Consider the following 26,886-nt stretch of genomic DNA (forward strand, 5'->3'; position numbering starts at 1 on the left):
TTGTGTGTTGCTTTTGTGCCTAAATGAAAATGTAACTGTATCCAGCCTCTGTCTCTCGCTGATATTAAAGATAAATGTCAGTATGCTATAAAGAAATCACACACATTAGTTTCGGGGGTACCATATATGTGCCCAGTTCAAGTGTTTGCAGGGTTTGTCTTGTATTGTAGTCAGTACCCGTAACTATCCATGGTCCTGGAATAACATTTTCACCTATTTACTTCACTGATCTGTCATGATGTGTCAGTGCACTATTGAAGGCTTCTTATGACATTGCTGCCCTCTAGTGGTTTTATGCATAAACTACTGGGAAGTAGCAGATGTTAACATCTGCTTCTCCACCAGAATTCATATCATGAACTCAATTCTTAAATCGGCTCTTTGTTTTTTATGGACTCAGAAATGTTGCTGTCCTTTTCAGGAACAAAATGTTCACACTCACCTATTCACATCACAAAGCTCTCTGGTTGTTGCCCACTGGAGCAGTTAGGCGTACAAGAGCCCACCCTCATTTACTGAACCAGCAACCTTCCAGTCATAAGCCCACTTTTCTAACCTTTAGGCAACTGCTGCCCCAAATCACAGTTAAAGTTTTGTGTTTTTTAAAAAAAAATTTTTTATGGATATAGGAAAGAGAAAGAGAGGAAAGAGAACGGTCAGTATTTGCGAGTTAATGATCAGTATTTTTGAGATACAATCCTTCTGTTAGCAGGTCTTTCTGCCTACAGACCAACTGGAACTATAATGCAACAACCCTGTTGTGGCATCAAAGGACAAACGCAAGGCTTTTCATTCCTGGGAAAATATTATTGCAGGCAAAAATTACAAAACAATAATTGTGCTTTCATGGGAATGTCTATTGCACAGTCAGACAATAAAACTGTCAACTCGTAATAATTGGTTTACTCAGCATTTGCCACATAACATTTACAATAGTCCTGGATCAACCAGTATAATTGATATTTTCTATAACAAGTCTTGAGGAAGCTTCATCACACAGATCAAACTAATCATACAAACAATCATATTAAAAACAAGTACAAACTTCATAAAAAACAATCATTGTCAGTCTTAATATCACAACTACTGTATCATATGATCAACAGAATTTAAAATCTATGAAATCATTAAAAATAGTAAAAAAAAAAGAATCAGCAGCTACCACAGTAAATAGAATAAATAGAAACTGATGCTGTGTCTGAAGTTTTCATTGTTGTACAGATGGGCGACTTTAACTGCTGATCATATTTACATTAGAGAAAGTCTCTCTCTCGGTCGTATTTCTTCACATGTATCAGGAAATTTAGTGTTTGGCGGCGTGGACTGTCTGTCAGTGCAGTATGGTGATACTGCGGTCAGTCACAGCACACGCCAGCAGCAGCGGGGCACTGAAGTGTTGCGTGACACAGTGAAGAATAGCACCACAGTCTGGCTCGTAAAACAGCAGTGTCTGACTTGGCCAGTCCAGCAGCAGGCCGATCCTCTGGGGTTTCCTCACCAGCTGCAGGGGCACCTTCTTCCCTGCATGGAAGAAGGAGTAGTCCCCATCGTAGTGAGACAACACCCAGGACTGAGTGTTGTAGCCCAGCCGCGCCTCGTTCCCGGTGCCTTTGCGTTCCAGAGAGGCATAGCAGACCCCGACCTTAAAGGCACCACTCTGGCCTACATCCACCACCCAGCTGTGGGTGCCGGAGGACATAGACAGTGAACCCAGCGCGTTGGGCCAACTGTCGAATCGTGCTGGGTCGTAAGGAGGAGAATTGCGGGGTTTTTTGTGGAGGAAGGTCAAAGTGCATAAGTCATCAGACAGGGACAAGAGAGGACTCACAGTGCGGTCGTCAAACTTTAAATTAGGCGATCCATAAGCTGTGGGAAGAAGGAACAGGAGAGAGAAGATATCACAAACGGTTGCGTTACGATAAGCGGACATCATGTTTTGAGGCATTTTAAGAATTCTGTACAGTAATGACATATTCTGTACACCGTACACCACCACACAAAGACATCAAGATGCAGGGTCAGCAACTGAGCTTTTAATCTCAACAGAACACTTCCTGCTTTTTTTGTCATGATCGTCCTCCATCCAGATTTCAATGAGAAACCCTTGATTTTTGTGCCACTCTACTTCAAATATCCTATGGTGTCATTTCTCTCAGTTTAGTTAAGTTTAGATCCATTCTCTCTTCAATTGTTAAAACAGAAACACGAAAACGTCCAGGCCCTGTCCTGTACTGTTACTTCTGCTTTCAACTCTCAGGCAAAATTACATCGGGACAAAATGTAGTCTCTGCTGATACATGTGTATTAAGTGCGACATATAGTATTTCCATAGCCAAGAAGGTTCTGGATGTTGAGAGAAAGTTCAGAGAAAGCAAAATGATGCAGTGGTGAATAGTAACTTGATTAAGGGTATTTACTCAAGTACACGCTTATGTACCATTTTGAGGTACTGTTGCTGTGGAGTGTTATGTTGTGGAGTAGTGTATGTAGTGTTTTGGAGGTGGTTTCAGGTTTTTTACTCCACTATAATAATGTAACAGCTAATGTCACTTATTATTACATACGAGTATTACAATTCAATTATTACATACGTTTATTATTACATACATTTTACAACATTAAAAAACATACAACATACAAAACCTTAAATTATCTTGTAATAGTAAAACAAATAATAGGATGTCTTGTTATTGATATAACTGTCTTCTATTACCTCCACCAGCCTAAAAAGTTCTTTATGTGATTTGTGCCTACATGTAAAGTATATAGTACTATTGCTTTTTATTACTTTTTATGTTTATTACTATTATTTTTACAATTTACTTTTACTAAGATATATTGTGTGAGCAACACTTATGTGCTTCAGGTAAGTTTTGAATGCAGTTTATTTGCCTGCACTAGGGTATTTTTACGTTGCATTATTGCTGCTTTCGCTGAAGTAAAGAATCGGATTCTTTCTTCCACTACCTGGAGGATGTTTGGAGCTTAGCATCTACTTTAAAGGGACTATTTGTACGTTTTCTCTGCAGTTTCTTGCCGGGAGTGGGTGGTGGTGATTGTCACTTGACAAGTACTTCGGCCATGTACAAAATAAGCACTCCTCCGCACTCCCTGCTTTTGATTTAAAAATCTCCAATTTTCATGATTTTCATCATTTGCAAGTCATCATGAGTGCTCGTAATAACCTTGTATGCTCCTGCCGGATCTGTCCTGTTTGCATAAAACTCAGTTGATTTACAGTTGAATAAAAATCTACTAACCGTTTGGCCCGAGCAGCACCGCCGTGGCCCACAGACTTCTCAGCAACTTGCTGTCGCTGCAGCCTGGGTTCAGGTTGAGCTGCTCTGTATCACAGGGCTCCCCCACCCCCTCCGCCTCCTCCACCCTGACACAAACACACACAAACAGAGAGAGGCGATGTTACTCCTCTGTTATGTCCTGAGCAAGGAAAAATATGAATAATATTCACATATCATGTGAGAAAAGATTACCTTTCAGCTATGTCCTGGACACTTGTCTGAAAGATGAGATAGGAAACAACTGATTACTCTCCTGGGCAGTAATTTATGACCATTATGAGGATACTGTTATTTGAGCACAACTTCCTCTATTCTTCCCACAATGATTTCCCAGTCATCCCTGAACCCCCCCCCCCCCCCCCGCCCTTCTTCCTGCTACAACTGTCCCGGTCTCTCACCACCAGCTGTGCGTCCGGAGTGTGTGTCAGCGTGTGCACCAGACGCGAGCGTGTTTGCGACAGACTCGCCAGAGACTGGCTCCAGTGGGCTCTCTGGGTGAGGAGACATTGCTCCACCCGCTCCTCCTCTCTGTGCACCTCCTCCAAGAGACGCTGCTCCTCCTCCTCCAGGGCTTCACGCGCCGCGCTGACCTGAGCCAGCACCTGCTCCCTCGCCCTGTTCGCCGCTGCCTGCAGCAAGAGACAGGAGAGAAGAAGAAATATAAGGGTCAAGAGACAGCTTCTACTTATGACCCCTGTACAAAGCTTCGCATTAGCATTTCAAGCAAGGGTGGTTTTTACTTATTGGATTATTTCATTTGAAAAGATAGACCCCTTAGATTCATCTTGCAATGCCTTGTGTGGATTCTAAATTTCATTGCATAATCAGGGAATACTGTATAATTATCACTATAGTCAACAGTTAAACTGTAACTTTTAATCACTAAAACACTTCCTGGATTTATAAGCATCCATGTGACTCAGGGTTTATGGTCAGAGGAAAAACTTTCTATTGTAATTTACTCATAAGGAAATTTTAGACCAAGAGCCAAAGGTCATGTCAGGCTGCACAGGCACATGACAGTGCTAGTAGAAAAGTCAGAGGATCACCAGAGTTATTACAATTAATCCTGAGGGAGATTTGAATGTTTCCAAATTTCATGACAATCCATCCAGCAGTTGTCGAGATGTTTCACTCATATCCAGATGTATCATCTTCATGATGGTGTCGAAGGAAAGGTCATTAGGATACATCATCCGGGAATGAATGTCTGGGTTTTGTGCCAGTCCACTTGGTAGATACTGAGATATTTAAGTTGCTAAATGAACCTTTACCTGATGATGGTGCTATTTGCAAAGTCAATCAAACACCAGAGTAAGTACAACTGTACTGTACAACATTTTAAGGTAATCCATCCCAATTTGGCATTTACATTAAAAAATTGTAGTCGATACAATTTCTGGTGATTAACTAGTGAAGAAAATGGACTAGCAGGCCTTTTTCATATTTTACATGTCACAGTAAGAAAAGCACAGGTAATGGTATTAGTAACTGTGACTTTCCTGTCATGACAAATCAAAGTAGGCCTATCTGTTGTGAAAAAAGCCTGATAAACAGAAATCAAAAAGAGACTGTTGGATTGTAGGGAAGTCAGTTATGAATGAGAACCAGTGAATTACTTTCTCCCCGATAGGAATTAACACACAATGGCTATTAAAGTCAAAGTTCCTAGCTGGGAAGAGAAACATATTTTCTAGAGCTCCAGTTCAGGTATCCTTTAAACCAAACTTTCAGGTACAGGTTTGTCAAACAGTGCCACTGCCCATGTTCCTGCTGCTCAAGGCAGCCAAACAAACACTTGATCAGAGGTTATTAATGACATTTCACACTTCTGACCGTAGGCAAATTCACCAAAAGTTACAGCGATTCACTGACAAAGCTTTTTTTTTTTTACCAACGACATAGTTTCCACCATGTCAACTTTATATTGTTACAGAAACATATTGGCTTTGGCGACTTAATTCTGTAGGTAGCTTTTGTTTTCCTTCTACAATGTTTTTGCTGTTTGCTTGAGGTCTCGTGTCCGTGACCACTGTGGACCCATTATGTTGAGAGAGGTTAATAAATATGGGTGCAGTGAAAGAGGAGCTTTTCTGCAACCTTAGCTTTGTGATAAATTGACTGGATCAGCAAACCCTATTTCAAGGCGCCTGAACAAATTCTACTTTTTATCTTACTCATCAATCTATAACCACAGAGCACTTTATTATAAGAAATTTGTTTAAAAGTCCCAAGATCACTAATATATCAACAATTATATGTCATTATAATCATTAGGGAGTAAGTGAATTAAGACACAATAACATCCAACCATAGCAACCTACTAATATTCAGAAGAATTTAGACTTGAGACTTGAGGCATGCTCAGCATGTTGATATTTTATGCTGCACTACATGTTCATACAATAAATTGTATAAAGAAATATGAATGTAAAATCACATTCAATTTCTAATGAATACGTGAGGTGTTTTATCATAGGGATGATTTGTTTCACTTTCATTTCCTCTCCAATTGCTCTAATAATACTGACATGATTAATCGGATAATCAGTTAGTTGACTGAGCTATCAGGCAAAAATACCAAATATTCATTGGTTCCAATTATTTAAGTGTAAGGATTTACAGCTTTTCTCTGCTTGGTTTTATTGTTAACTGAATATCTTTATCAAAAAGTAATTTGAAAATTGTCTCACTATTTTAAGTTGTTTTAAACACTGACCAATAAATTGAATCATCAAAAGAAACAGTCCACAGATTAACTGATAATGAAAATAATCCTTAGTTGCAGCCCTAATGCAAAGAGACTTATTATAGGGGAGAGTGTCCTCATACACAAACCCCACATGTTGGTTTCACAAGTCACATGTGAAAACCCACATGCGCTACAGTAAAGGCCTACTCATGACACATTGTGTGGGCACCACTGAGCGTTATTAAGTCTGGGCACTCTGTCTATGTGATTATTAAGTTGAGTGGGTGGGGGACACAGGTATTTCTCACCTGAAGTTTTAGCTCCTTGGCTGTCAGCGTCTGGTTGATAAATCTTTCAATCCTCAGCGCCTGCAGTTGCATTTTCTCACACACATCCACCAGTTGGTTCTAGAGAAAACACACATATACACACAAGCACTGCAGTTTTTTTTTTTTAAACAAGCACATCACAATACCTGAATATCACCTGCTGGAGACACAACAAGAAAATCCTGTCTTTTCAAATTCCATGTGGAGGAATCAGCCAGGAAAACCATATGCTAAATGTGACACACCCAAGAAAGAATCATCAAGCAGTCTACATACATATTTGGCTACATTGTCAAATAATGTGAACACAATTTCTACATGTTATCAGTGAGTCCTGGTGGCTTTACACCAGCTACTGTCCGTGACGCAGTGACTCCACATGTTCCTCATGTTCAGCATGAAAATCTCCCATTAAAAAAAACTCCAAAGAGAAACAGATCACATATAACAATAAGACTGGATGACATGAGACATGATACAATAAATAATATTGAACTGTAAGGTATATAAGTTACTTAGAGAGCAACCCCACTCACATGAAGTGAAAGGAACCTGGCTGGGCTATTTTTAACCCTGCAGGTGCCCTCAGTAAACAAAACCTATTTACCTTGTACAAAGCTGAAAACAACCAATATTGTCTCACAGCAAAGTCAACAGGCTACAATGTAAAAGGAAACAGATTTTTGGTCACATATGGCTTCACAGTAGCCTATAGGAGCTGCCCCGCACACTCACCCTGACTGCGGTAACTCTGGTGGCCAGAGGGGTCACAGCGTGCCCGTGGCAGGAGCCCACGATGGCGCAGTGAGAGCAGATGAGTTTCTGCTCGGTGCCACAGAACCAGTCCAGCTCAGATTCGTGCTCCACACAGAGCTCACATTCACCGGAGAAGATCCCGGACTCGGTGTCGGAGGTGGTCGCAGCCGGAGAAGCAGCTCCACCGCGGCCGCCGTCGCCGCCGCCGCCGTCGGAGCTCGCCCCCACCTCCACCTTCACACCGCCGCTCAAGACGGAGAAAATCGGCTGCTCACAGTCCATTGCCCTGCTTCTCAAACTCTCCTCTGGTTTACTCGATGTGGATGAGCATATTAGCTCACACGTTACGAGCTCCTGCGACATGGCACAATAATAAGGCAACAGGTGCACCGGCCGGGCAGGAGTCGCACCCACAGCTCAGCGCTGTAACACAGGTGCAACAGGTGAGCGGAACACGGAAGTAACACGGACATCAGAGGTCAGAGCTGAGGGGAGAAAAAAAAAAAAACAGGTTTCTGCTTTGCTGGTTTTCTGTTGTTTGATTTGGGCGTCAGCTGATAACCGCCTTCAATTCATCTTGCGGGGTAATCTGTCACAATTAGGTCAATTAATTCATAGGTCAATTAACAAGCAAAGTTAAGTTTTATATTCAAAGTTTCTCACCTATCCTTCTTTCTCTCCCTGTTTTTGTTTGTTATTCAAGTTATACAAGTTTTGTTATACAGGCTTTACTTAAAATTAACACTATATTTTAGTGGAAAAGATTGTAGATTACTTCTTACAGAGGGGTCAACATTTATCAGGTAAAGATTTGGTATGGAATAGGCCTACATATGTATCTTGGACACATACATTTGGTAAAGAATACAAGCTAGTTTATTTTTAACATCATCAGTTATAATATTAACATGCAGCATAAACATTAATACATCAGACATTTAATATCCTTAAATTTAAGCGCAGCCCTTCCCTCCATTAAAACTCATATCACAGGGCTTGAACCTGCATCCCCATATAATTTATTGCAATAAAACAGCCTTAAATGTTTAGTTATAATCAGTTCAGCACAAATGAAGATTTTTCATTAATTACTCCAACTCCTCAGTTACAAATGTGCCATTATATGAATATATGGATTTGGCTGTCACTGTGAAATAGGTCTGGGTGAGATATAACTTACTATATGGAACCTGTATGCGGAAACAACATTTGAAGTAATTTTGGTAAAGTAAAACTCTTCACTTATAAAACAAAAACAGTTTATGTTTGTGTGTATGGGTTAATGTGAGGCATTGTAAAGTCCTTTACACTTTCTTTTGGCTCACAGACAATAAATTATTACAGCAGTCTCATATTCAAAGACATTTTAGAAATGTATTTTAATTTGGAATCTCTTTCATGTTCATTAGATACAGTTGTGAGAAAACCGTGGAAGAGTATAATAATATTTTCCAGGGTGGATAGGTGTGATAAATACTCTGTTTCATCATATGAGTATGCACAGGGATCAGAGGTGCAGCCACACCTCAGAGACAGCTCTGTTTAGCAATAGTAAACAACACCCAGTGTCTGGAAAAGCTCTTGATCCACAGAGAGTAACCTCAAGGAAGACCACCAAATGCAGGCTACATTAGGAAAGATGGTCTGCTATTAAAAACAGCCAAGCCCATTCACTGAGACTGTCTGGAGGTGTTGGTGTGTCAGGTGTGGCATCCCAACAATGATGTTTTTATATTAAAACAACACCAAGGGCTACTATAAAATATACATAAATAAGCTATTGATAGTGGTAAATTAGGATACTAGAACTGTTAACAGTGTGTACAGTGTACAATGTCATATGAAACTAGAAACAGACATATCCCAGTAAACAGCCTTGTATGGTCCTTATATCCTTTTCTCTCCCTGCCCCCTTTCAAACTGAGCTAAAATCAAAGACTTTGTTGTAAAGTTTGAGAGGAAACAGGAGCGACACATCTCCCACTCCTCCCAGCTCCTCGTCTGTGGGTAACTGGATAGGAGGGACTGACAGAAGAGTGGCATGCCTCAGGTGGGTTTCCACACATTTCACTTTGAAATGGGAACAGCAGCAGCACAGGGACACCATTGTTATACCAGCATACAAGGCTGTTTTGTAAAGGGTAAAACTAGTAAACACAAGACCTATATTGCAGGTGTTCAGATCATGTATCAAATTAGAGTTTTCTGTTTCTGGAAGAAAGAAGGAAGAATTTCAGACATCACTGAAGATTAGAGATTTCAAACTTCTTATTGAAGCTGGACATCTCTTCAACAGACAATCTACAGTATACAGTGGCACCTTGAAACAATTACCTGGCATTTCTTTTTGACATGTCACGATGTTTTACCTCATATAAACATTTTGTTTAATTCTTATTTCAAGGTTACAAGGTTAACATATCCCTTACCTGCATGTGTCCCTTACTTCCCGTGGAGCGAGAAATATTTTTTGTACTTACCTAAGAAAATCTGAGAGAGGTGTGTTCAGGCTGAAGAAAAGATGCATACAACTATAATGGACATATTTTTGCCTGTTCGCTTTAGGGGTGTAAAAATACATTAGCACACTTTTAAATTAGATGTAACTCCCTTAAGTGAAACATTATATTACATGGTACATGGTTCTGCAGCTAATTCTTTATCTAATAAATAATAAAAAAACTGATGAGGAGGTACTAAAGTAGAGGAAGAGAGCTGGGATGTTGTTGATTCCTGACTATGCACAGTACATATAGTAGAATATTAATTAGATATGATGGGAAAACACTAGCTATGATCAGAACTTCACGAATGAATGAAAATATTATTGCTGTGTTGGATTAAAACCATGTGTCACTAAATAGTCAGTAAACCACAAAAAGCAATAATTTAAAGTCACATTTGTCTATTTTTCCCCCTCTGAAATTCTAAATTACACTTTTTTAAATTTACACTTTTTTAAAGCAGCCACTGACTCAAGTTTCCATTGCTACTTTCTGTAATACAGCTCCTGATCTCCAGAGGGTGCTCTGCACTTCGCTGACATGAAGTCATCTTCATCATGGAACAGATGTGCAGGGATTTAAACTCAAGATGCAGGTGACCACATGACAGAAATCAGGCACTGAAGATTATTTAGATGGATGAATATATTCCATAGTTTAATCCTATTCTGCATTCTTTCTCTAAATATATCCAATTTATCCACTGCTGCTAATTGGGATGCAGTGGCATGTTGTGTTTTTCCTTCTATATTTACTCCTGTTTATTTGCAAATGTCCCTTTAACAAGAAGGACTCTAACTCTTCAAGGTCTTAGTATCCAGGCGCTGGTTGTGTGAGTCCACCTAGTTGTTTGAGTGATTTTATCATTTCTGTAATGTACGGATTAGAGTATGTGGAAATACTGATATGAAAGAATTACATAAATACAAAGTTACTGGAGCCATGAGGAGCAACATAACAAAGTAAAAGTGAAAAGGGAACAAGGGTAATAGTCAGACACAGGAACTAATGTTCACATCTGACATTTAAAAAAATAATAATCTCCCCATAATCATAATATATTGCACTCAACTTAGAAACCTTTGTTGCTGGTTGCGGGTTAACGTACACCTCTAAGTGATAAACATTCGTGTATAACTGTATAATTTTGTAGTAGCCTCGACACAGGTCAGTAATACTGATGTAGATATGCTGCGTACTCAGTTTCCTGCATCAGGCCTAATTTTGCAATAAACGTCATGAGCCATGACGTCAAACACATCTGTAATAAATCGATTAGAGGCTTTGAATAAAAGCTGATAAGCCCACCCAGCTATCAAACATTTCGCGGGAAAATGGCTGGAAGTGGTCACGAGAGTGTGATGACGCTGTCACTGAAACAGGCGGTTCTTGAAGATACTCGTTTTCTATTGGACAGCGTGATCTGACGTCAGGCGCTAGAAACATGTAACGTTGAATTTGATTGGACAGCGCGGTTAGCGGCTCATCCCGCCCCGCCCTCCTCCAGAAGCTCGCTCGGCTTTCCTGCGCCAGCGGCGGTGTGTCACCGAGGCTGGGCTGCTGCCGGAGAGACCCGGAGTCAGCGAACACCCAACCAGTCAACCCAAACTGGCAGCGCAGCGGGGCTGAGGGGCCGCCCCGGCGAGTTTTAAACCTGAGTAGCGTTTAGGTTTGAACCCACGCCTCCCTCTGTCACCATCACCCGTCCTCCTGATGTCGGACTTCAAGCTCGGGATCGTACGGCTCGGCCGTGTGGCCGGGAAGGTGAGCTGGGTCCCAGGACTGCCATGTGCGGCCGGGGGAGGGCCCGCGGGGAATCACAAAAGGCGCTGGAAAACACACATTTAGCGATGACGGGCTGCTGCTGCTCTGCCGCGTAAATTGTTACCGAGCCCTTCCCGATGCGAGAGCAGCTCAGCGTTGGCGATTTTAGCCGCATTTGAGCGGATTAGGAAAGCCGGCCGTGCCGAGCCAGACTGGTTTTCTGTGCATCCGCCGCCGCACAGTCTCGCTAGGAAGCTAACGCTAATTAGCATGTAGCAGGTAACGTTAGCTGTTGGCTAACGTGAAACGATGAAATAATGTCACAAAGGTAAAGTCGTGGGGGCTTTTTTTAATCAGTACCGGGTATTGTGGAGTCGGAGAACACCGCTGTTGTCTTATCGGGGGTGGGTTATGTCACATTAAGGCTCGGTGGTTCAGTTAGCAGTGCCACGCTAGCTTTGTTATTTGGATTACACTGTAAAGTGTCTGCTAATGAGGAAGCCATCGCCATGCTCCATCAACTGATCCTTTTGTGCAACGTGACAAAGCACCGGCAAGACAGCACACTACCGGACAGCTGTCTGCCCAAAACTTAAATCGTGTTTTTTTGTTTTGTTTTTTTTTTTTGGGGGGGGGTAAAAGTTACATAATTATCCGCGACGCTAAACTGTGGCTGAATGTTGGTCAAGAAATGCTGCGGGGCTGCTGGTGTCACAAGACCCTCACACTCGGGGATAAACGCTGCAGACCGTTTTGTTTGCCCACCTGCTGAGTGACAGGGCTCCTGGGCTCCGGGCAGCAGTCACACAACAACTTTACATGATGTCACCCCGGTGGTTTAGCTCAACACAATAGTCTGGCAGTCGAGACAACGTGTCACATTGCTTGTTTCGACCTTTTCGGTATGTGAGCAACACAACCCGTGAGTGGTACCACGCTCAGTGAAGCGTGGGGCTGCTGTGTTGGTATCTTGTCACGCGTGTTTGTAAATCCCTCCTCCTAACACTGAGCCCAGGTGCCTCTCACATGGTCCAAACTAGTTCCTCCTTTTTTTTTTATAAAGGTGTTGCATCTCCAGTCTAAGTGTAGTTAATGTAAAATTGAGGTTAAAACATTCAGTTTAATTGGTTAAAGTAAATTGGGGTAAAAGTTATGATCCTTTTAAAAGATGTCACTTCTTTTTATGCCTATGCTGCAGCTGTCATGTGCGGGACAGATTTCCAAATAGGAGTTTGAATGTGCCCTCAGCTGCTGGCCTGTGTAAACATGCCACATTTAATAAGTAGTATTAAACCAGAAAAATTGTGCAAAAATATGTGCTCAAGCCACATTTGATGTCATTTTGCAAGGGGAGGTGGTTAGTGAAATGTTTACCCGGCTCGTTGGTAACTGAACCCAATGTTGTGGGTAGCCATTGCTAAATAACAAATGGTGGTTCTGCAATAGACAAGCATCCTCCCCTGGAAAACTGACATTTTCCTGCTGCTGGACTTATTATTATTATTATTATTATTCCCTTTAAATAATCACTCATTTAATTTGTAAATTATTTTACTTTTATTTATTTAACCTTTAATTTATTTCAGAGTTTCAAACTACTCAGATAGCTGTTTGTGAATGCCTGGATGTGATAGTTTTAAATGCATGTAATTAGTTGTGAGAAGGCAGACTAGCACCTAGCTGACATTATGCTATTTGATGAGTTTATAGGGTCTTCCTCTCTCATTGGCTTTCCTCCCCCTTTGGGCTCCTTGTAAAGGTTCCCACAATGTTGGTTTTAACAACCTGACATTTTGCTAAAGGCCATGAAGAAATTGCTGATGTTACAGATCTCAACATAAATATAAAACATTTTCTCTCAATTTTCTTGTTTCAGACAAAATACACACTGATTGATGAGCAGGACATACCGCTTGTGGAAAACTATGCCTTTGAGGTAAACAATGAGGACTCAACAGCAAATGATGTTCATCATCAATATCACGAGATTTGCCTTTACCATTTTTTTCTGATAGTGCCAATATTAAACCATCGCATTGTTCCATTTGTAGGCGCGCATGGAGGTAGATGCGGATGGCAATGGAGCTAAGATCTTTGCCTACGCTTTCGACATTGGCAAAGGCCGCTGGGCAGGAAGGCCGTTGCATGAGCTGCTCTGGTAGGTAATTTGTTCATTATATCAGTTGCAGTATAAACAGTATTTTTTTCTGTTGGAGCATCTGGAGTCAAACTCTCTGTGCTGGCAAGCATCCTTATTGTGGAATTGTCCTTGATGGGACCTACTGATTGTAATCAGCCCAGAAGTAAATCTTGTGTATACAGATGTCCTGCTTTTGTTTCTACTGTCTGTTAAAACTGCAAGATGAGTGCTGGAGAGGTGAGCTGGAAGCAGTTAGGAAAACAAAGTAGGGATGCACCGGATGCGTATCGCTTTGTGCATCTTTACCATAACAAACACAAGTTTGAGCCCTTACCACTACAGGCAGGTGCGTTGTAACTGACCCTACTTCTGATGTCTAAGATAACTCTCATACAAGTATCAGTAAAACTTCACAACAATTTGGTATCTTAAAAAACTGAGGTGGTGCAGTTGGACAAGTGATGTGTGTCTCAAAATTAGTCATTTTTGAGTTGCTGCCAGGTTGGTGCGAATGTTACTGTCTCATATATCATGAGCGCAGTACCAAATTTTTTCTCAGCCACTGAAGTCTCATGGTCTACACTGTACTGTTTTTAAAAAATACTGTGAGTGAGCTGCTGATAATATTTTTAATTAGAAAAAGAAGAAGTCATGCAATGTTATTGTCTTAATGAGTTGTGGTTATTTTGTTGTTGGTACTGAACTGGCTGACTTATGATCTGGATACATGTCTTGACCCAGGGAGAAGCACAGAGGAGGCATCGCACCCAGTTTTCAAGTCATCCACATCAACTCTGTCACAGTGGACAACCGGCTAGATAACCTGCGACTGGTGCCAGTCGGCTGGAGCCCCAAGCCGGAGGAGATTTCCAGCAAGCAAAGGTCAGACCACAGCTGTACTAGTGCTACTGCACTAATGGCGGAATTCTGTAGCACTGTAGGAATGTAGAGCATTGCACAAGCATGAAGCTTCATCTATAAAAGAAGCCAGTGTGATTTATTGAGGTGCCAGCTTCGTCTCTGTCTGAGCAAAACAGATATGTGCATTTGCTCAGTAAAACAAATGTAAATGTTTGCCGGGTTTTTTCGCCGTTTTCTTTTTCGACTGTCTATCACTAAATTAGCCTTGCAGTACCATCGCATTGGGCTCTCCTTGCATTTAGTGATTAAGTTTCTTGAAAGTGAGTTGAAAAATAGAAAATTCTGTGACCTTAGCTGACACTTTAATCTTATTGAAAGTAATACAAGTTAAGAAGTGGCTTCTTGCCTCTTAAAGAAGAAGTAAATCTAGCAACACTTACACAATATGGAGGAACAAAGTGGTGTGAGTGGCCTTGGTTAAGAAGGAGAAGTGGAAGTTTGGATCGCTGTCCTCACGTGACTTGTGGAAAAGACAAATGATATTTCATATGGCACATTCATCTTCTCTTGCTTGTCCAGAGAGCAGTCTCTGTACTGGCTGGCCATCCAGCAGGTGCCGGCCGACCCTGTGGAGGAGCAGTACCTGGAGCTGAGCCGCACACGCTACTACAACGCTAACGGGGAGCTGGTGGAGGAAGAGGAGTGCTCCTGCACCTACTATGAGTGTCATTATCCTCCTTGTTCACTCATTGAGAGGAGGGTATGTACTGTAACTGGCATTCCATCCACAAACTGATTTATCGAGCGAAATTCGTACCCAGGATCACAGTAACCGAGCACTTCCTCACACCCAAAAATGACCTTGTTCCTTGTCTTTCCACAGCTGCGAGAGTTCAACATCTGCGGTCGATGCCAAGTGGCGCGCTACTGTGGCTCCCAGTGCCAGCAGAGGGACTGGCCCGCCCACAAGAAGCAGTGTCGTGAGCGTAAGCGGGTGCTGGCCCTGGAGTCAGAGCCCGAACGATGATCTGCCTTCATCCTCGCCTGGGAGAGGATGAGGGAGAATGGGGAGGGGGGCAGGGTTTGACTTGTGGGAGGGGAGCGGGGGATGAAGTGCAAAATGGGGAAAATTGCTGACAAGAGACTAACGACAGAGGACAATGTTGGTTGCTTGATAGTTTTGGATTCAGGGGGAAAAGAAGATGGAGAAGGGGAAGAAGAATAAAGCAAAAAGACATCTGCCACTTCCCAGAACTGGTAGTTCTCCATAGCTTGCTTTTCATGTGGATGACGGGGAAAGGTATTATTTGTTTTTTTGGTTTTTTTTGGTTTTTTTTCCGTTTGTTTTTTGTCCTTATTTTCCTCGAGGAGGGAGACCCTCGAGCTCTACCTGCTGCTATGGTTTTGTATGTGAGGGGGAAAAAGTTGTCTTGTTGATGAACTGCACAAGCTTCTTTGGACCACAGTCGAACATGGACAGTTGTCGTCATCCACTTTTGTTCCTCCACCCAGCCACTGGGTGTGGTGACGTCTGTGCAAACGGGGGACCCAGGGGCTACAGTACCCGTCGTTCAGCTGGTACAATGGGACATGGACCTTTTCACTGTATCGCTCCCTTTCTGACCTCTCTGGTGCGCACGGCTGCCGTCTTCATGGTCATCGACACCTTAGCCGCCTCCCTGTCTGTCGTACTCACCATGCAGCCAACCACGACACACATCAGATAGATTTCACTGATTGAATCACACTACCAGTATTGAGTGTGGGACTGTGTGTGTGTGTGTGTGAACGTGTGAATGTGTGTGTGTGCTTGTGTATGTATGCGTGTGCTGCCAATATGTACTGAAGGACATTGAATTGGTCAACATAGGTTACGGGCTGGACTAATGTTTGTCTGTTCTCTTCTTACAGGGGCCATATTACACAGTTTTAAATTTCATATTTAATCATAGACTGGTGGGTTAAAAATATTTTCACTGTTCTATAATAAAGTAGCTGCCAAATAAAGGCTTTAATTTTTTCTAGATTTTCTTGACCCATGATTTTTTTTTTTTTTTAAATCACTTTGATTGGACATGTTCTGTTGTTTAAGATGTGGTTCAAAGTTTTTAATTGCCTAAAAACTAGATTTATTACACTTTTCAAAAAAAAAAAAATCTGCATTTGAAAGTTCTCCAGTTAGTATTTAAAAAGCTGGTCCTGGTGTTATTTGGTACTTTGATAGACCCTTTTCATGATCACAAAATAAAAAAAAAACAAAACTTTCTTGTGATCACAAAATAATTATCTCATGTTCTCAAGACAAAGTATCTCTGTCAAAGTTATCTGATAATCAAATGGAAACAAAATTACATTAACCAAAATCTGCTCTTCTTCTTCTGTGGTTTGGCACTTCTTTATCACTTGGTATGAATCCCTCCAGTCAGTCTTATTTTGCTGGTTTTTAACACACACCTGTCTTTTCAACGGTATTTTTAAATCTGCAGGGTTATGGTATGTGTCTTTGGGTCGGGGCGGGTGGGTTAGTGCTCAGTTTCTTGTGTGAGAGTTTGCTCTAAGGGTTATTTTTTTGAAGAAATTCTATCAATGGAGCTATATTTATTTAAAACTTTTGATTGTGAAACATGTTTTTGTCCTGGTGATATTTGAAGGCAAACAAAATGAAAAGTGGACAATGTGAGACCTTTATGTGTCACATGTTTGAGTGGGGGGGGGGGGGAGCTGAACATTTCATCCCCGTTACTTGATTTTTAAATTTTTTTTCCTAATCCTTAATGAGTCGTCCTCATTGTTGCCCTTCTGGAGTTTCAAAGAAAACGCTGCACACCGTCATTGTCACTAAAATCTTCCGCGTGAGAAACGTCTTGGAGTGTAAAACTTGAATTCCTCCCACCACATTTTATTTTGAAGAGTGGTTTTATGAACAGAACCATTTCCTGCTTTTATTTTTCTAAGACACGGCAGTCCAAGGGAAATTATTCTGTGTCAGATTTATCCTCAAATCGCCTGCCTTCCTTGTATTACCTACAATGCACACCTGCTTAAACGTGTCCTCTTGTGTCTTCGGTGAGGAGTCCAGACACTTAACACGCATGTGATTCACAGACGTACATGCAACTTGTTGATTGTTTCTTTTGTAAGTGTGTGTGAACAGGTTTTCAACACTGCACTAAAATTTGGCTCCCATGTTAGCGTATTTGTCCTAGATGGGTTGAAGGGAGGGGTGTGATTTGGACAGCGTGTACAGATTGTGTCTGAAATCTTTTTGTTTTGTAAGAATATAAGCATTAATCACCTAGAAATAAAGAGCTACAATATGTGAATGGAAGTACAGTTGGGGATAACTGACAGTTGCTTTTCCAATGTAAAATGATAATAAATAAAATGAACCTCATTTGTTGGAGTTGAGTGAGTACTGGTGAGTGTAGGAGTGTGGAAAAAAAGAAATGATCAAAAACTACGTTAATTAGATTGAAGGATGTTTATGTTGCACCTCGCGTGGCAGCTGTCACCATATGAGTGTGTGTGAACGGATGAATGAATGGTGCGTTGTGTAGAGGTTTGTCTTGCTTAGGTAGAAAAGTGCAATATAAGTGCAGTACACTTGCAATAAGCAGAAGGACTGCAGTGACCAGTGCACAGTCTCAGATTCGGGAAAAGGTTTAATTGTTGGCTTGTGGGTAATGTTTCAGTCACGGGCAGAAGACGTTTAATTTTAACCAAAGTTAAAAAAGAAATAAATTAACCAGCCTGAAGCGTCTACAATGTCCTGGTAAGGACGGTGAGCTGAGCCCCTTCTTGAGTCAGTGCAGGACAGTGTCCATGATTTCACTCCAGCAATAGCTTTCACAATTATTTGGACAGATACTCAGCTTGAATTTGACTTTTACTTCAGTATAGAAGAACCATGTGTGAGATACAACCCCCCCCCCCCCCCCCCCCCCCCCGGTTTGTCAACATTTATATCTTCTCCTATGAAGACGTGTATTATTACTCCTGTGTTTTACTAAAACTCATCCATTATCTGTTCATACCTCAGTCTTCCACGACCTGAAAATGACCATAACGTTAAGTCTGTAAATCACTGCAAAGAATTAGTCAGCAACAGTTTCTTCATCATTTCAGTCATGTGTCATGCACAAGTGTCAAACACTTGATGATGGTGGACATGAGCTATGACATCTGCTTATCCTAGAGCTGCAGGACACAAGGTTTATTGATTTACCCATAAAAATGATAAAAATACAATCAATCCAGTTGTCAGCCGTCCCTGGACCATCAGGACAGCTACTCAAGAGAAAGAACATTATATACTATATATAACTTAATAACACAACTGCAGTGTTGATTATACACAATGACCTGATTTGCATGCTGAAAAGTCAAGTCAAATTTGTTATTTATTTAGCCTATATTAAAGCGGCCTGTAAATTATAAACCGTGCAGGGAAAAAAAGGTCAAATTAGGGTGGAAAGTGAGGGTGAGTGGAGATGATATTACCCAAGACTTTTGGCTGCTGGTGTGGACGAGCCCGAGGCCATCATCACGCTGCTGTAGGAAACTTGATATTTGATCTCCCACTTACACCACATTTAACTTGCTGCTCAGTCGGATCATTTCCTCCACCGCTGCCCCCCTCTGATTTTCATGGTGACTTTGCATGTTGTCCACAAAGATGTTAATGCTGCCATTAAAACTGCAGCACCACCCTGTCGGCTGGTGGACTGGCACTCCACTTCTCTCAGAGTTGGTATTAATGACCAGTTCCCCCCATCACGGTGAGTGGGACCTCCTTGCTCACCACACAGTGCTGCGACAGTGCTAACCACTGAGCCATAATTAACACTTGTAGTTCATTTGTTTTTCTTGTTAATATATTGTTCTTTTTTTTACTTTTTAAAAAAAAACTTTCTTTTGATGTTCCTTTTAAGTCTTTATCCCCTCTGTTTATCCTGTTAATCAGTTTTATCTCTAAAGTCTGTTCATCATTTCTTCTTTATCTTCTTTTTAACAAGTAACAGATGTTCAGCTGCTCTGCTGCAGCTGTTTGGTAACTTGAGTCTCTCTGTTGTTACTTGTGTCTCAGCGGGTAGTCGTAGTCTCTCCAGCTTCTTCTTCTTTTTCCTGCATATCTCTGGTCCTCAGCAGAGCCATCTGCCTCTTTGAGATCACTGTGGTGTCAAAGGTCAACAGAGGGGCCACAGAGGTCAGTGGGCTGTGCTGTTGCAGCAGGCCTGTTACTGTGATGACTTTATTTAAGCACCAGTTTTCAAGTGTTAATCTGTTTGCTGGGTCCTAAACCTCGAGCTGCTGTGGGTTCCAGTTTTGGATTAACATTAATTCACAAGAATGGTGGTGAAAAACAAGAATCCCTGTTGAGCGGCAAAGCCGGGCAGGATAATAGTGGTAGCTCCAAGTGTAAGTGTGACTCCACTCTGGTTGCCTTGTAATAAATAGATCCTGCAGGTAACACTTTATATAATTCTTTCCATGGTTGGTTGAAAGACAAACTTCAAACATGTCATTCCTTATCTTGAATTCCTCAAGATTCAGTTTCTGAACCTCTGCAATAACAACAACAGCAACGATCAAGGTAAGACTGATAAGAAAGATAAAACTGAGATAACAAAGCAGAAAAACACATTTATACTGCGCTAATGTAACAACAACCTCTCTAAATCACACACAAAAAATAATCATTGTGATACTTCACAAATTTGAAATATAGGCCTAAGTTTCATTGACCTTATTTATCTATTTCCAAGCATTTGTATTCATGCTTGTAGGCCTATTACTTTTATTCCATTGTACAGCATGATTATTAACAGCATGACTATTCCTTTTATATGTTCTTGTTTATGTTTAACAAACGTGTTTCATGATGATTTATTTCCTAACGTATCAAACCTCTGAGTCGTCCCTTGCGGCTGCAGCACCTCCTCCTCCCCTCCACCGGGCGGAGCCAGCGTTTTATCACAGCTGCGGCTCTCGGTGTGTGTTTTTTCTTTTTTTTTTTTTTTTTGGTTTGAAGAGGAAGTTTTATAACTGCACTGTTACACACAACACCCTCACCACGACGAGCTGATGTCACCGTCCATATAAGACTTAAACCTCCAGCTTCACAACAACCGGCCGACATGGTGAATCTCGGTCTGAGCAGAGTGGACGACTCGGTGGCAGCAAAGCACCCGGTGGGTTTTTATTTGCGCGCTTTCTCTCCTCTTGTCTGCAGCCCGCTGATCTCTGGAGGACACTGACAGCCAGACCAGCTGATGCGCCCGCTGTGCTGAGAAGCAGCATGTGAGTGGGACTATCATGTAGGAAAAACAGTTTTTAATGTCTCTCTCTCTGTGTGTGTGTGTTTCAGGGTTTACAGAGTTATGCTGCCTGTCAGTCTCATGCCTTCATGAAGGGAACTGGGACCTTTGTGCTCGGTAAGTGGGGTTTAATTTCACTAATGCTTTCTGCCGACCACGTTAGAAATGAATTACTGTATCATTATCAGAATGATGAGACACTTAAGAATAACACGTTGTATTGGATCATTTCTACCTTCTTTCCTCCACTGTCTCTAACTCAGGCCCTGACCTGGCAAATCTTCAATGACATTTGTTGGAGCTAAATGTCTTCATGTCATTGACCAACTGAGAAAAAAAAAAAGACCTATTCAAAGATCTGGACAGAAAAAAAAGAAAAAAAAAAAAAAAAACCCCAAAACATATTGTGACCAGTGTTTACCACAGGAGGGAGCTGTGTTTTCATATTACATGGTGCACACTGAACTCAACACTGAGTGATGGTGCTCACATTATCATTCATCATCACAGTAATCACTGTATGAGCATACATGGCAGTTTATTTTTACTTCTGTTAAACCTTAGGATGTCTGTCATAATCCTCTTTTGCTCTGCAGGATTTTTTTTTTTTTTTTTTTTTTTTTTTTTACAAAAGTCTTGAACAGTTGTAAAACCAGAATAATTCCACACTTGTTTTTCTGAATTGTCTCATGTAGTTGTTCCCTAGAAGCAATGTATACATTCAAAACATGCAGGTGCAAGGCTGCTGAAAATCACCATCAATGATGAGAGCGCTGCCTGCAGACTGACACAGTGGGCAATATATTGACCCCTGTCGTGTTAGGTCAAAAAAAAAAAAAAAAAATAATAATTTTAATAATAATAAATTTGTTGTTTGTAGGTGCTACCGGCTTATTTGCCATTCAGATGGCTTTACAGAAGAAGTGTCCTTATCCTCTTCAATGGAGCGTGCTCATTTCAGTAGGTGAGAGGCGAAGCGTTGGCTTTCAGTGGATACTAAAATGACGAAAGCGAGACATTAATGCTGTCTCTGCAGCCTCTGTAAGCTCCCCTCTCTCCTCTCTCAGTGGCGTCCGCAGTGGGCAGTTATGCAGTGACTCGCTGGGAAACACAGAAATGCTCAGACCTCTGGCTGCTGCTGGAAACAGGAAAAGTCCCGGACAGATCGCCGGCACAGCGTGAGTACAGTGTGTGGCTGCAGACCTGCTCACTTTAGCATTGGTCTTTTTTAGATCACATTAAACCACAGAACATTCATCAACATTTATCAATAAAGACAGATTACAGACCTCTCTGCTTACTGTTTACCTGTCTGTGTGTTTCTTTCAGTGTCTAAACCAGAGCAATCAAAGGGACCTGAGAAGACAAAATATGGCGATGTAATGGACTGAACATGATTATAGATAAATATGTTTTTCTGTATATAATGACATCTTTTCAGAAAATACACTATTCTGGAGAGGTCCAGATAAGCTGGTTCTGAACCATCGGGGGAGAGTGTTTCTTCAACATAGCACATGAATTAGGGATCTTTTTTTTTTTTTCAGAGTTTGTGGAGCTTTTGAATTTCGTAACAGCATTAACGTGTGGATACACAGACGAGTTTCCTGAATCAGAGGTCAGGAATTAGTTTGGGTTTTTACGAGGAATCAGATGTTAAGCTTATGATCTGGTATTATTATTTGGACGTGTTTTTTTTGACATGCAACAGAATTAATGCGGCGCTGCCAAAACCAGACATCAGTTGTCGCTGTATACCTTGTGGGATTTGCAGAGTCGTGTCTTTCAGACCCTTGTGGCTCAACCAGCCCAGTAAATGACCACTTTCTGTCATCTTGCTTATGATCTAAATTACACATTGATATTTTTACTCATGTATGCCTTGGACCACAGAGAGCAAATCGTGGTGGAATGATTCATCGTTTAAATAAATAAATATTATTAGCTATTAAATAAAAGTCTCAGGGCAGCAGTGTAATCCGCATGAAATCATTTACTGGCGCTGCTTTCAGCCACTGCGTGTTTATTCACTCGTCTGCAGTGATGCTTTAATAAACCCTGTATTATCTAAAGATCTGTTTGGATGTAGCAAAATTTTGCATTTGTGTCAAACAAACATTTCATTCGATTTTGGAGTTAATTTAGAAGTGATTGCAGCGTGAGCAAGAGATTGGGAAAGTAAAGAGGTGAGAAGAGAAATGTAAAAGCCATTGCACATTCAGGATTTGCTTCAGTTTTTTATGGAGAAATTGTCACTGGATTTTCACAGAATTTAGGAACTCGGAAGAGGTGACGATTGTAGAGATGACAAAGTAGAGTTATTATAAGAAAAAGTATACAGTGTAATGAAAACAGAAAAAAACTATATTGTCACGTTATGGACATAAACTGAAGTTTTAGTGATGTCCCTCACTTGTGAGCCACTTTGGATAAAAGCATCTGCCAAATGAGTGAATGCAATGTAAATATACTCTATATTTAAACACAGAACCCAAGTATAAATGCACTGCGGTGGACAAAAGCATGTGTCAAATAAATGTAATTTAATACATTTTTTTAGTAATAGTGCCAACATGTTCAGTACAAAGGAATGACACCATGATTCATCCTCCCTTCATCCACAAAGACGCCCACATGTTCATGTTTTTGACTAAACAATGAGGGAAAATAGGACAAGATATGATGGAAGAGAACGGGTGCTGAGCGGCTATCAGAGTGGACCAGGTGCTCCAGCCTAAAATCATGTCAAACATATCTTAAAATAGTTTTTCATATCATGTATATTTATCAAGAGGCAGAAAGTCAGTCACTCATACCTCCCGGGTTTGGATTCGAATACTTACACTCATACAACTACAAATATATATACAATTTTTTTTTCTATGCCTGTGGGATCAGAGGCAGATCTGGATGCCTCCACTGCCCAAGTTGGTTTTGACTGAATGAATATAAGCCCATAAAATTAAAAAAAAATACAAGTATGAGCATATTTGCACACAGATCTATAGACACATGCAAAAACCAGCTGCATACTGTTTGTGACACAGAGGGGAACACTGCTGATCCTGCCATGGCAAGCACCCAGAATCAGAGGTATTACCATTTTCATCATGTTCCAGCCTTATAAAAAAAAAATAGAAGCATTGGAAACCTTTACCATATAGACATGCAAAATGATAGGGGTGCATCCAGGTGCAGCACCTAATGCTATCAAGTGAATGTGATGTTTGAGTTCTGCAAAAGAGCTGTAAATGCATTTAAATAAGAGCAGTCATTTTACAGTTTTGAATGAAAGTGTGAAAACCTATGTAGAGCCCATCAAGGAGAAATCATTTTATGGTGGTAAACGCATCCACAAAAGAAAAGAATATATAAAAAAAAAAAAAGTGATTATGCATAGTTGAACTAGTTTGCACATAAAGGTGTTAACATAAATTCTGCACCATGCAGTGCAGGTCATTGAGACAATAGAGCCATTCAAACATACTTTAAGTGACGGAAGCGGCCAAAGTCCATGGCGTTTGATTCATGGAGAACAAGCCAAAGAAATTCTGAGAGCTGAAAACACAGGCTCGCACCAGTGGAGAGGAGAATGTGTTTGAGACAGAAAAATAGAAAAGGCAAGGATGGGAGAGTCTCATAGTAAAGGCAGCCTGAATAAGGGAGGATTTTGGCTTTGGTTTAATATTTCTTTTCTCTCTCCATCTCTGTGCAGACTGATTCCACCCCCACTCTTGCTTCCTCTCGCTCTCGTCCTCCCACTGACTCTAATTCAAATCTGATTCAACACCTCCAAGATTTGAAGGTTTTGAAGTCTCTTTCTGTGTCTATCTCCCATCCAAAAAAAAAAAGAAAAAAAAAAAACAGGCTTCATGAATTGAATAAGCTCTCAAATCCTTTGTCACATGCACACTGATACGGCTGAAGGAAAAGACTTAGAGAAACAGAGGGCAAACAGGAGATAATGAAGGAAAAGCCTGTGTAGGCTACGTGTTACATGACAGGACTGACTGGCCAGTGGAGCTGAAGATCAGCCCATTAACTAAAACTAACAGTGGTATGGACTAGCCTGCTGGGATGATTGGAAACCACTTGGCATGGTTAATAAATCCTACTGTGTGTGTGTGTGTGTGTGTGTGTGTGTGTGTGTGTGTGTGCATTTGGCTGTTCTGTGCAGCAGCAGCAGCGATGCATGTGCGTGACAGCATGAGAAAGAGAGACGAGGAGAGCAGGAGGAGTGAGCGCTCAGTTGTCTGACTCTGTGAATCGAGTGATCGCACTGATCTGAGCTGCAACTGGACAGTGTGTGTGTCTCTTTCTCCTCTTTCTTCCACTGCCTGTTTTTCTTTGGTTATATAACAATCAAGCCTGAAAAAGCCAACCCCCCCCCACCCCCCCACCCCCCAAAAAAAAGCCCCATAATAATCATAATGTCCAACATTTCTACATCCCCAAGTGGAAAAACCAAAACCAGTCCCAGGCCAAATTTGTACTTTGACACTGTGTTATTGGGTATTTGCACATGTGATCCATTGGTCCTGCTCTCCAGCCTAGAGACATAATCAATTCCTACAAATTAATGTGTTAACAAGAACAACCGGTGTGTGACTGATTGTTAGAGGGAGAGGGAGTGCATATGTTTGCCCTGAGGGGATTTATTGGTTGTGTATCCAGTCTTGCGGGCTCTGTACAGTGCATTTGAATAATATAATAGAGAAAATATGTGATTCATTATCTGGTCCGACAGGAAGAGTACGCATTAGGCAGGAAAATTACAGGGAGTCCTTTGTGACAGTGTCTTAAGCATTCATCAAGTCAAGTCAAGTCAAGTCACTTTTATTTGTATAGCATATTTTAAAACCCAAAGTGCTTTACAATTAAAGCAGATGGGTTAGCACTACAAGTGTACATAAACAAAGGAATAGGTAGTTCGAGGATAACATTTAAATGCGAGAGAAATGACCGATAGTTATCAGGAAAATAGGATAAAACCAACAACAGATTAAACTGCTTAAGGTTTTGTAGATGGTGACGGGATGAGGCTGCAAGTCTGGGCAGATCAGAGATAAACACTGGTCTGTGCAGGGACTGAGAGTTTCTCTGTGTGACTCATCGCTGAAGACAGAGAAAGAGAAAAGGTGTAACTGATGTGCCAGGAATGGTTGCGATGTGTTGTGACTGTGTGAGAGTTGGATTTAAGTCGTGTGCAGGGAGAGTACAGATTTTAAGCCTGACCGAGAGAAGATCTTGATATAAATCATATTATGTAATATCAAAACAGACACATGATTAAAGGGTTCTTTGAGTGGAGCACTTTATTTTGGCAGGACTAGCTGTATGGCCAGGGCTATAATTAATGGTTGTTTACTGGAGTAACATCCCATAAAAAGCATCCAGATGATATATAATATTTCCCATAGAAGATTATTTTAAATACTAATATACGATTATGAAAGATATCAACCATAAAAGCAAGAACATGTATAAAATGCTTGCTCTAACCCTACACAAGCTGCACAATTTTCTATTAAATGTCATTGCACCCCATGAAAAACTGTACAGGCCGCTTGCATGATATGACACAATAACAGAAATATCTGAACAACGTAATACACTGTAGGACAATAACAATATAAACAATATAACACATTTCACCATTGTGGACCTTCTTGTTCAGTTTTTGAGTGTGCAAGGGGGCTGTAGAAGACAGTTGTTTTTGCTTTTTTATATATTTCATTACATTGTAATAAATACATTGCCATTTGAGGTTAATCAAATTTGGATTTGAGATGAACTTTGGGGTCTGGGGGCAGTTGCTTACCCCCCTCAGCCTTTCGTTATGAGGGGACTAACCAAAATCTCTTTCATCATACACAACTGTTCTGAGACAGACTTGAAAATTTGTGAAACTTTCCTTTAATCAAAGAGTTAAAAAAGTTTCAGGTGAAACAAAGGGGCTCTGTTCCCCATGATGGCTGTGTGTGTCAGTGGGTGGGGGGCTGTAAAGTGATAGTTTACCCAGCTCTTTCTGATTAAGAGGACGGGGGGTGTATAATAATATCCAGGCTTTATGAATAACGTCTCAGCAGCGTTAGTAATAACAAAAGCACAACTCAAACTGCAGCTCACCTCAGGCCTGCACCAATGAGCGCCGGGCTCGGCAACACCGCGGCCAATGGCTGGTCCCGGGACGCTTTCGCTCGGCCGTTTGAAGGGCGGTCCCG

General features: G+C 41.2%; 3 protein-coding genes across 3 annotated transcripts; 2 read left to right on the forward strand and 1 right to left on the reverse strand.

Moving 5' to 3' along the window:
• Positions 1 to 888: 888 nt before the first annotated feature.
• Positions 889 to 7,530, reverse strand: bspry (B-box and SPRY domain containing). The gene is made up of 6 exons (XM_071466779.1): positions 7,056 to 7,530; positions 6,300 to 6,398; positions 3,698 to 3,928; positions 3,492 to 3,517; positions 3,261 to 3,385; positions 889 to 1,866 (listed from the first exon to the last, which is right to left on the reverse strand). Exons 1-6 carry the CDS (start codon positions 7,437 to 7,439, stop codon positions 1,331 to 1,333), a joined length of 1,401 nt encoding a protein of 466 aa, XP_071322880.1. The 5' UTR covers positions 7,440 to 7,530; the 3' UTR covers positions 889 to 1,330.
• A 3,578-nt stretch (positions 7,531 to 11,108) lies between these two features.
• Positions 11,109 to 17,739, forward strand: zmynd19 (zinc finger, MYND-type containing 19). The gene is made up of 6 exons (XM_071466372.1): positions 11,109 to 11,344; positions 13,221 to 13,280; positions 13,396 to 13,502; positions 14,226 to 14,366; positions 14,925 to 15,105; positions 15,229 to 17,739. Exons 1-6 carry the CDS (start codon positions 11,294 to 11,296, stop codon positions 15,370 to 15,372), a joined length of 684 nt encoding a protein of 227 aa, XP_071322473.1. The 5' UTR covers positions 11,109 to 11,293; the 3' UTR covers positions 15,373 to 17,739.
• A 2,626-nt stretch (positions 17,740 to 20,365) lies between these two features.
• Positions 20,366 to 22,146, forward strand: tmem141 (transmembrane protein 141). Its single transcript, XM_071466268.1, has 5 exons — positions 20,366 to 20,536; positions 20,713 to 20,779; positions 21,543 to 21,626; positions 21,730 to 21,840; positions 21,992 to 22,146. Exons 1-5 carry the CDS (start codon positions 20,483 to 20,485, stop codon positions 22,051 to 22,053), a joined length of 378 nt encoding a protein of 125 aa, XP_071322369.1. The 5' UTR covers positions 20,366 to 20,482; the 3' UTR covers positions 22,054 to 22,146.
• The last annotated feature ends 4,740 nt before the right edge of the window (positions 22,147 to 26,886 follow it).

This window comes from Trachinotus anak, unplaced genomic scaffold (assembly GCF_046630095.1).
Source record: "Trachinotus anak isolate AG129_WGS33_773 ecotype Australia unplaced genomic scaffold, CSIRO_AGI_Tana_v1 ptg000028l, whole genome shotgun sequence".
Lineage (NCBI taxonomy): Eukaryota > Metazoa > Chordata > Actinopteri > Carangiformes > Carangidae > Trachinotus > Trachinotus anak.

Coding starts and splice junctions, on each gene's coding strand:
- bspry (XM_071466779.1), bottom strand. CDS start 7,439: ATGTCGCAGGAGCTCGTAACGTGTGAGCTAATATGCTCATCCACATCG. Junction 6,399..7,055: donor CCAGAGTTACCGCAGTCAGG/GTGAGTGTGCGG, acceptor TGTTTTCTCTAG/AACCAACTGGTGGATGTGTG. Junction 3,386..3,491: donor GTCCAGGACATAGCTGAAAG/GTAATCTTTTCT, acceptor TGTTTGTGTCAG/GGTGGAGGAGGCGGAGGGGG.
- zmynd19 (XM_071466372.1), top strand. CDS start 11,294: ATGTCGGACTTCAAGCTCGGGATCGTACGGCTCGGCCGTGTGGCCGGG. Junction 13,281..13,395: donor TGGAAAACTATGCCTTTGAG/GTAAACAATGAG, acceptor TTCCATTTGTAG/GCGCGCATGGAGGTAGATGC. Junction 15,106..15,228: donor GTTCACTCATTGAGAGGAGG/GTATGTACTGTA, acceptor GTCTTTCCACAG/CTGCGAGAGTTCAACATCTG.
- tmem141 (XM_071466268.1), top strand. CDS start 20,483: ATGGTGAATCTCGGTCTGAGCAGAGTGGACGACTCGGTGGCAGCAAAG. Junction 20,780..21,542: donor AACTGGGACCTTTGTGCTCG/GTAAGTGGGGTT, acceptor TGTTGTTTGTAG/GTGCTACCGGCTTATTTGCC. Junction 21,627..21,729: donor GAGCGTGCTCATTTCAGTAG/GTGAGAGGCGAA, acceptor CTCCTCTCTCAG/TGGCGTCCGCAGTGGGCAGT.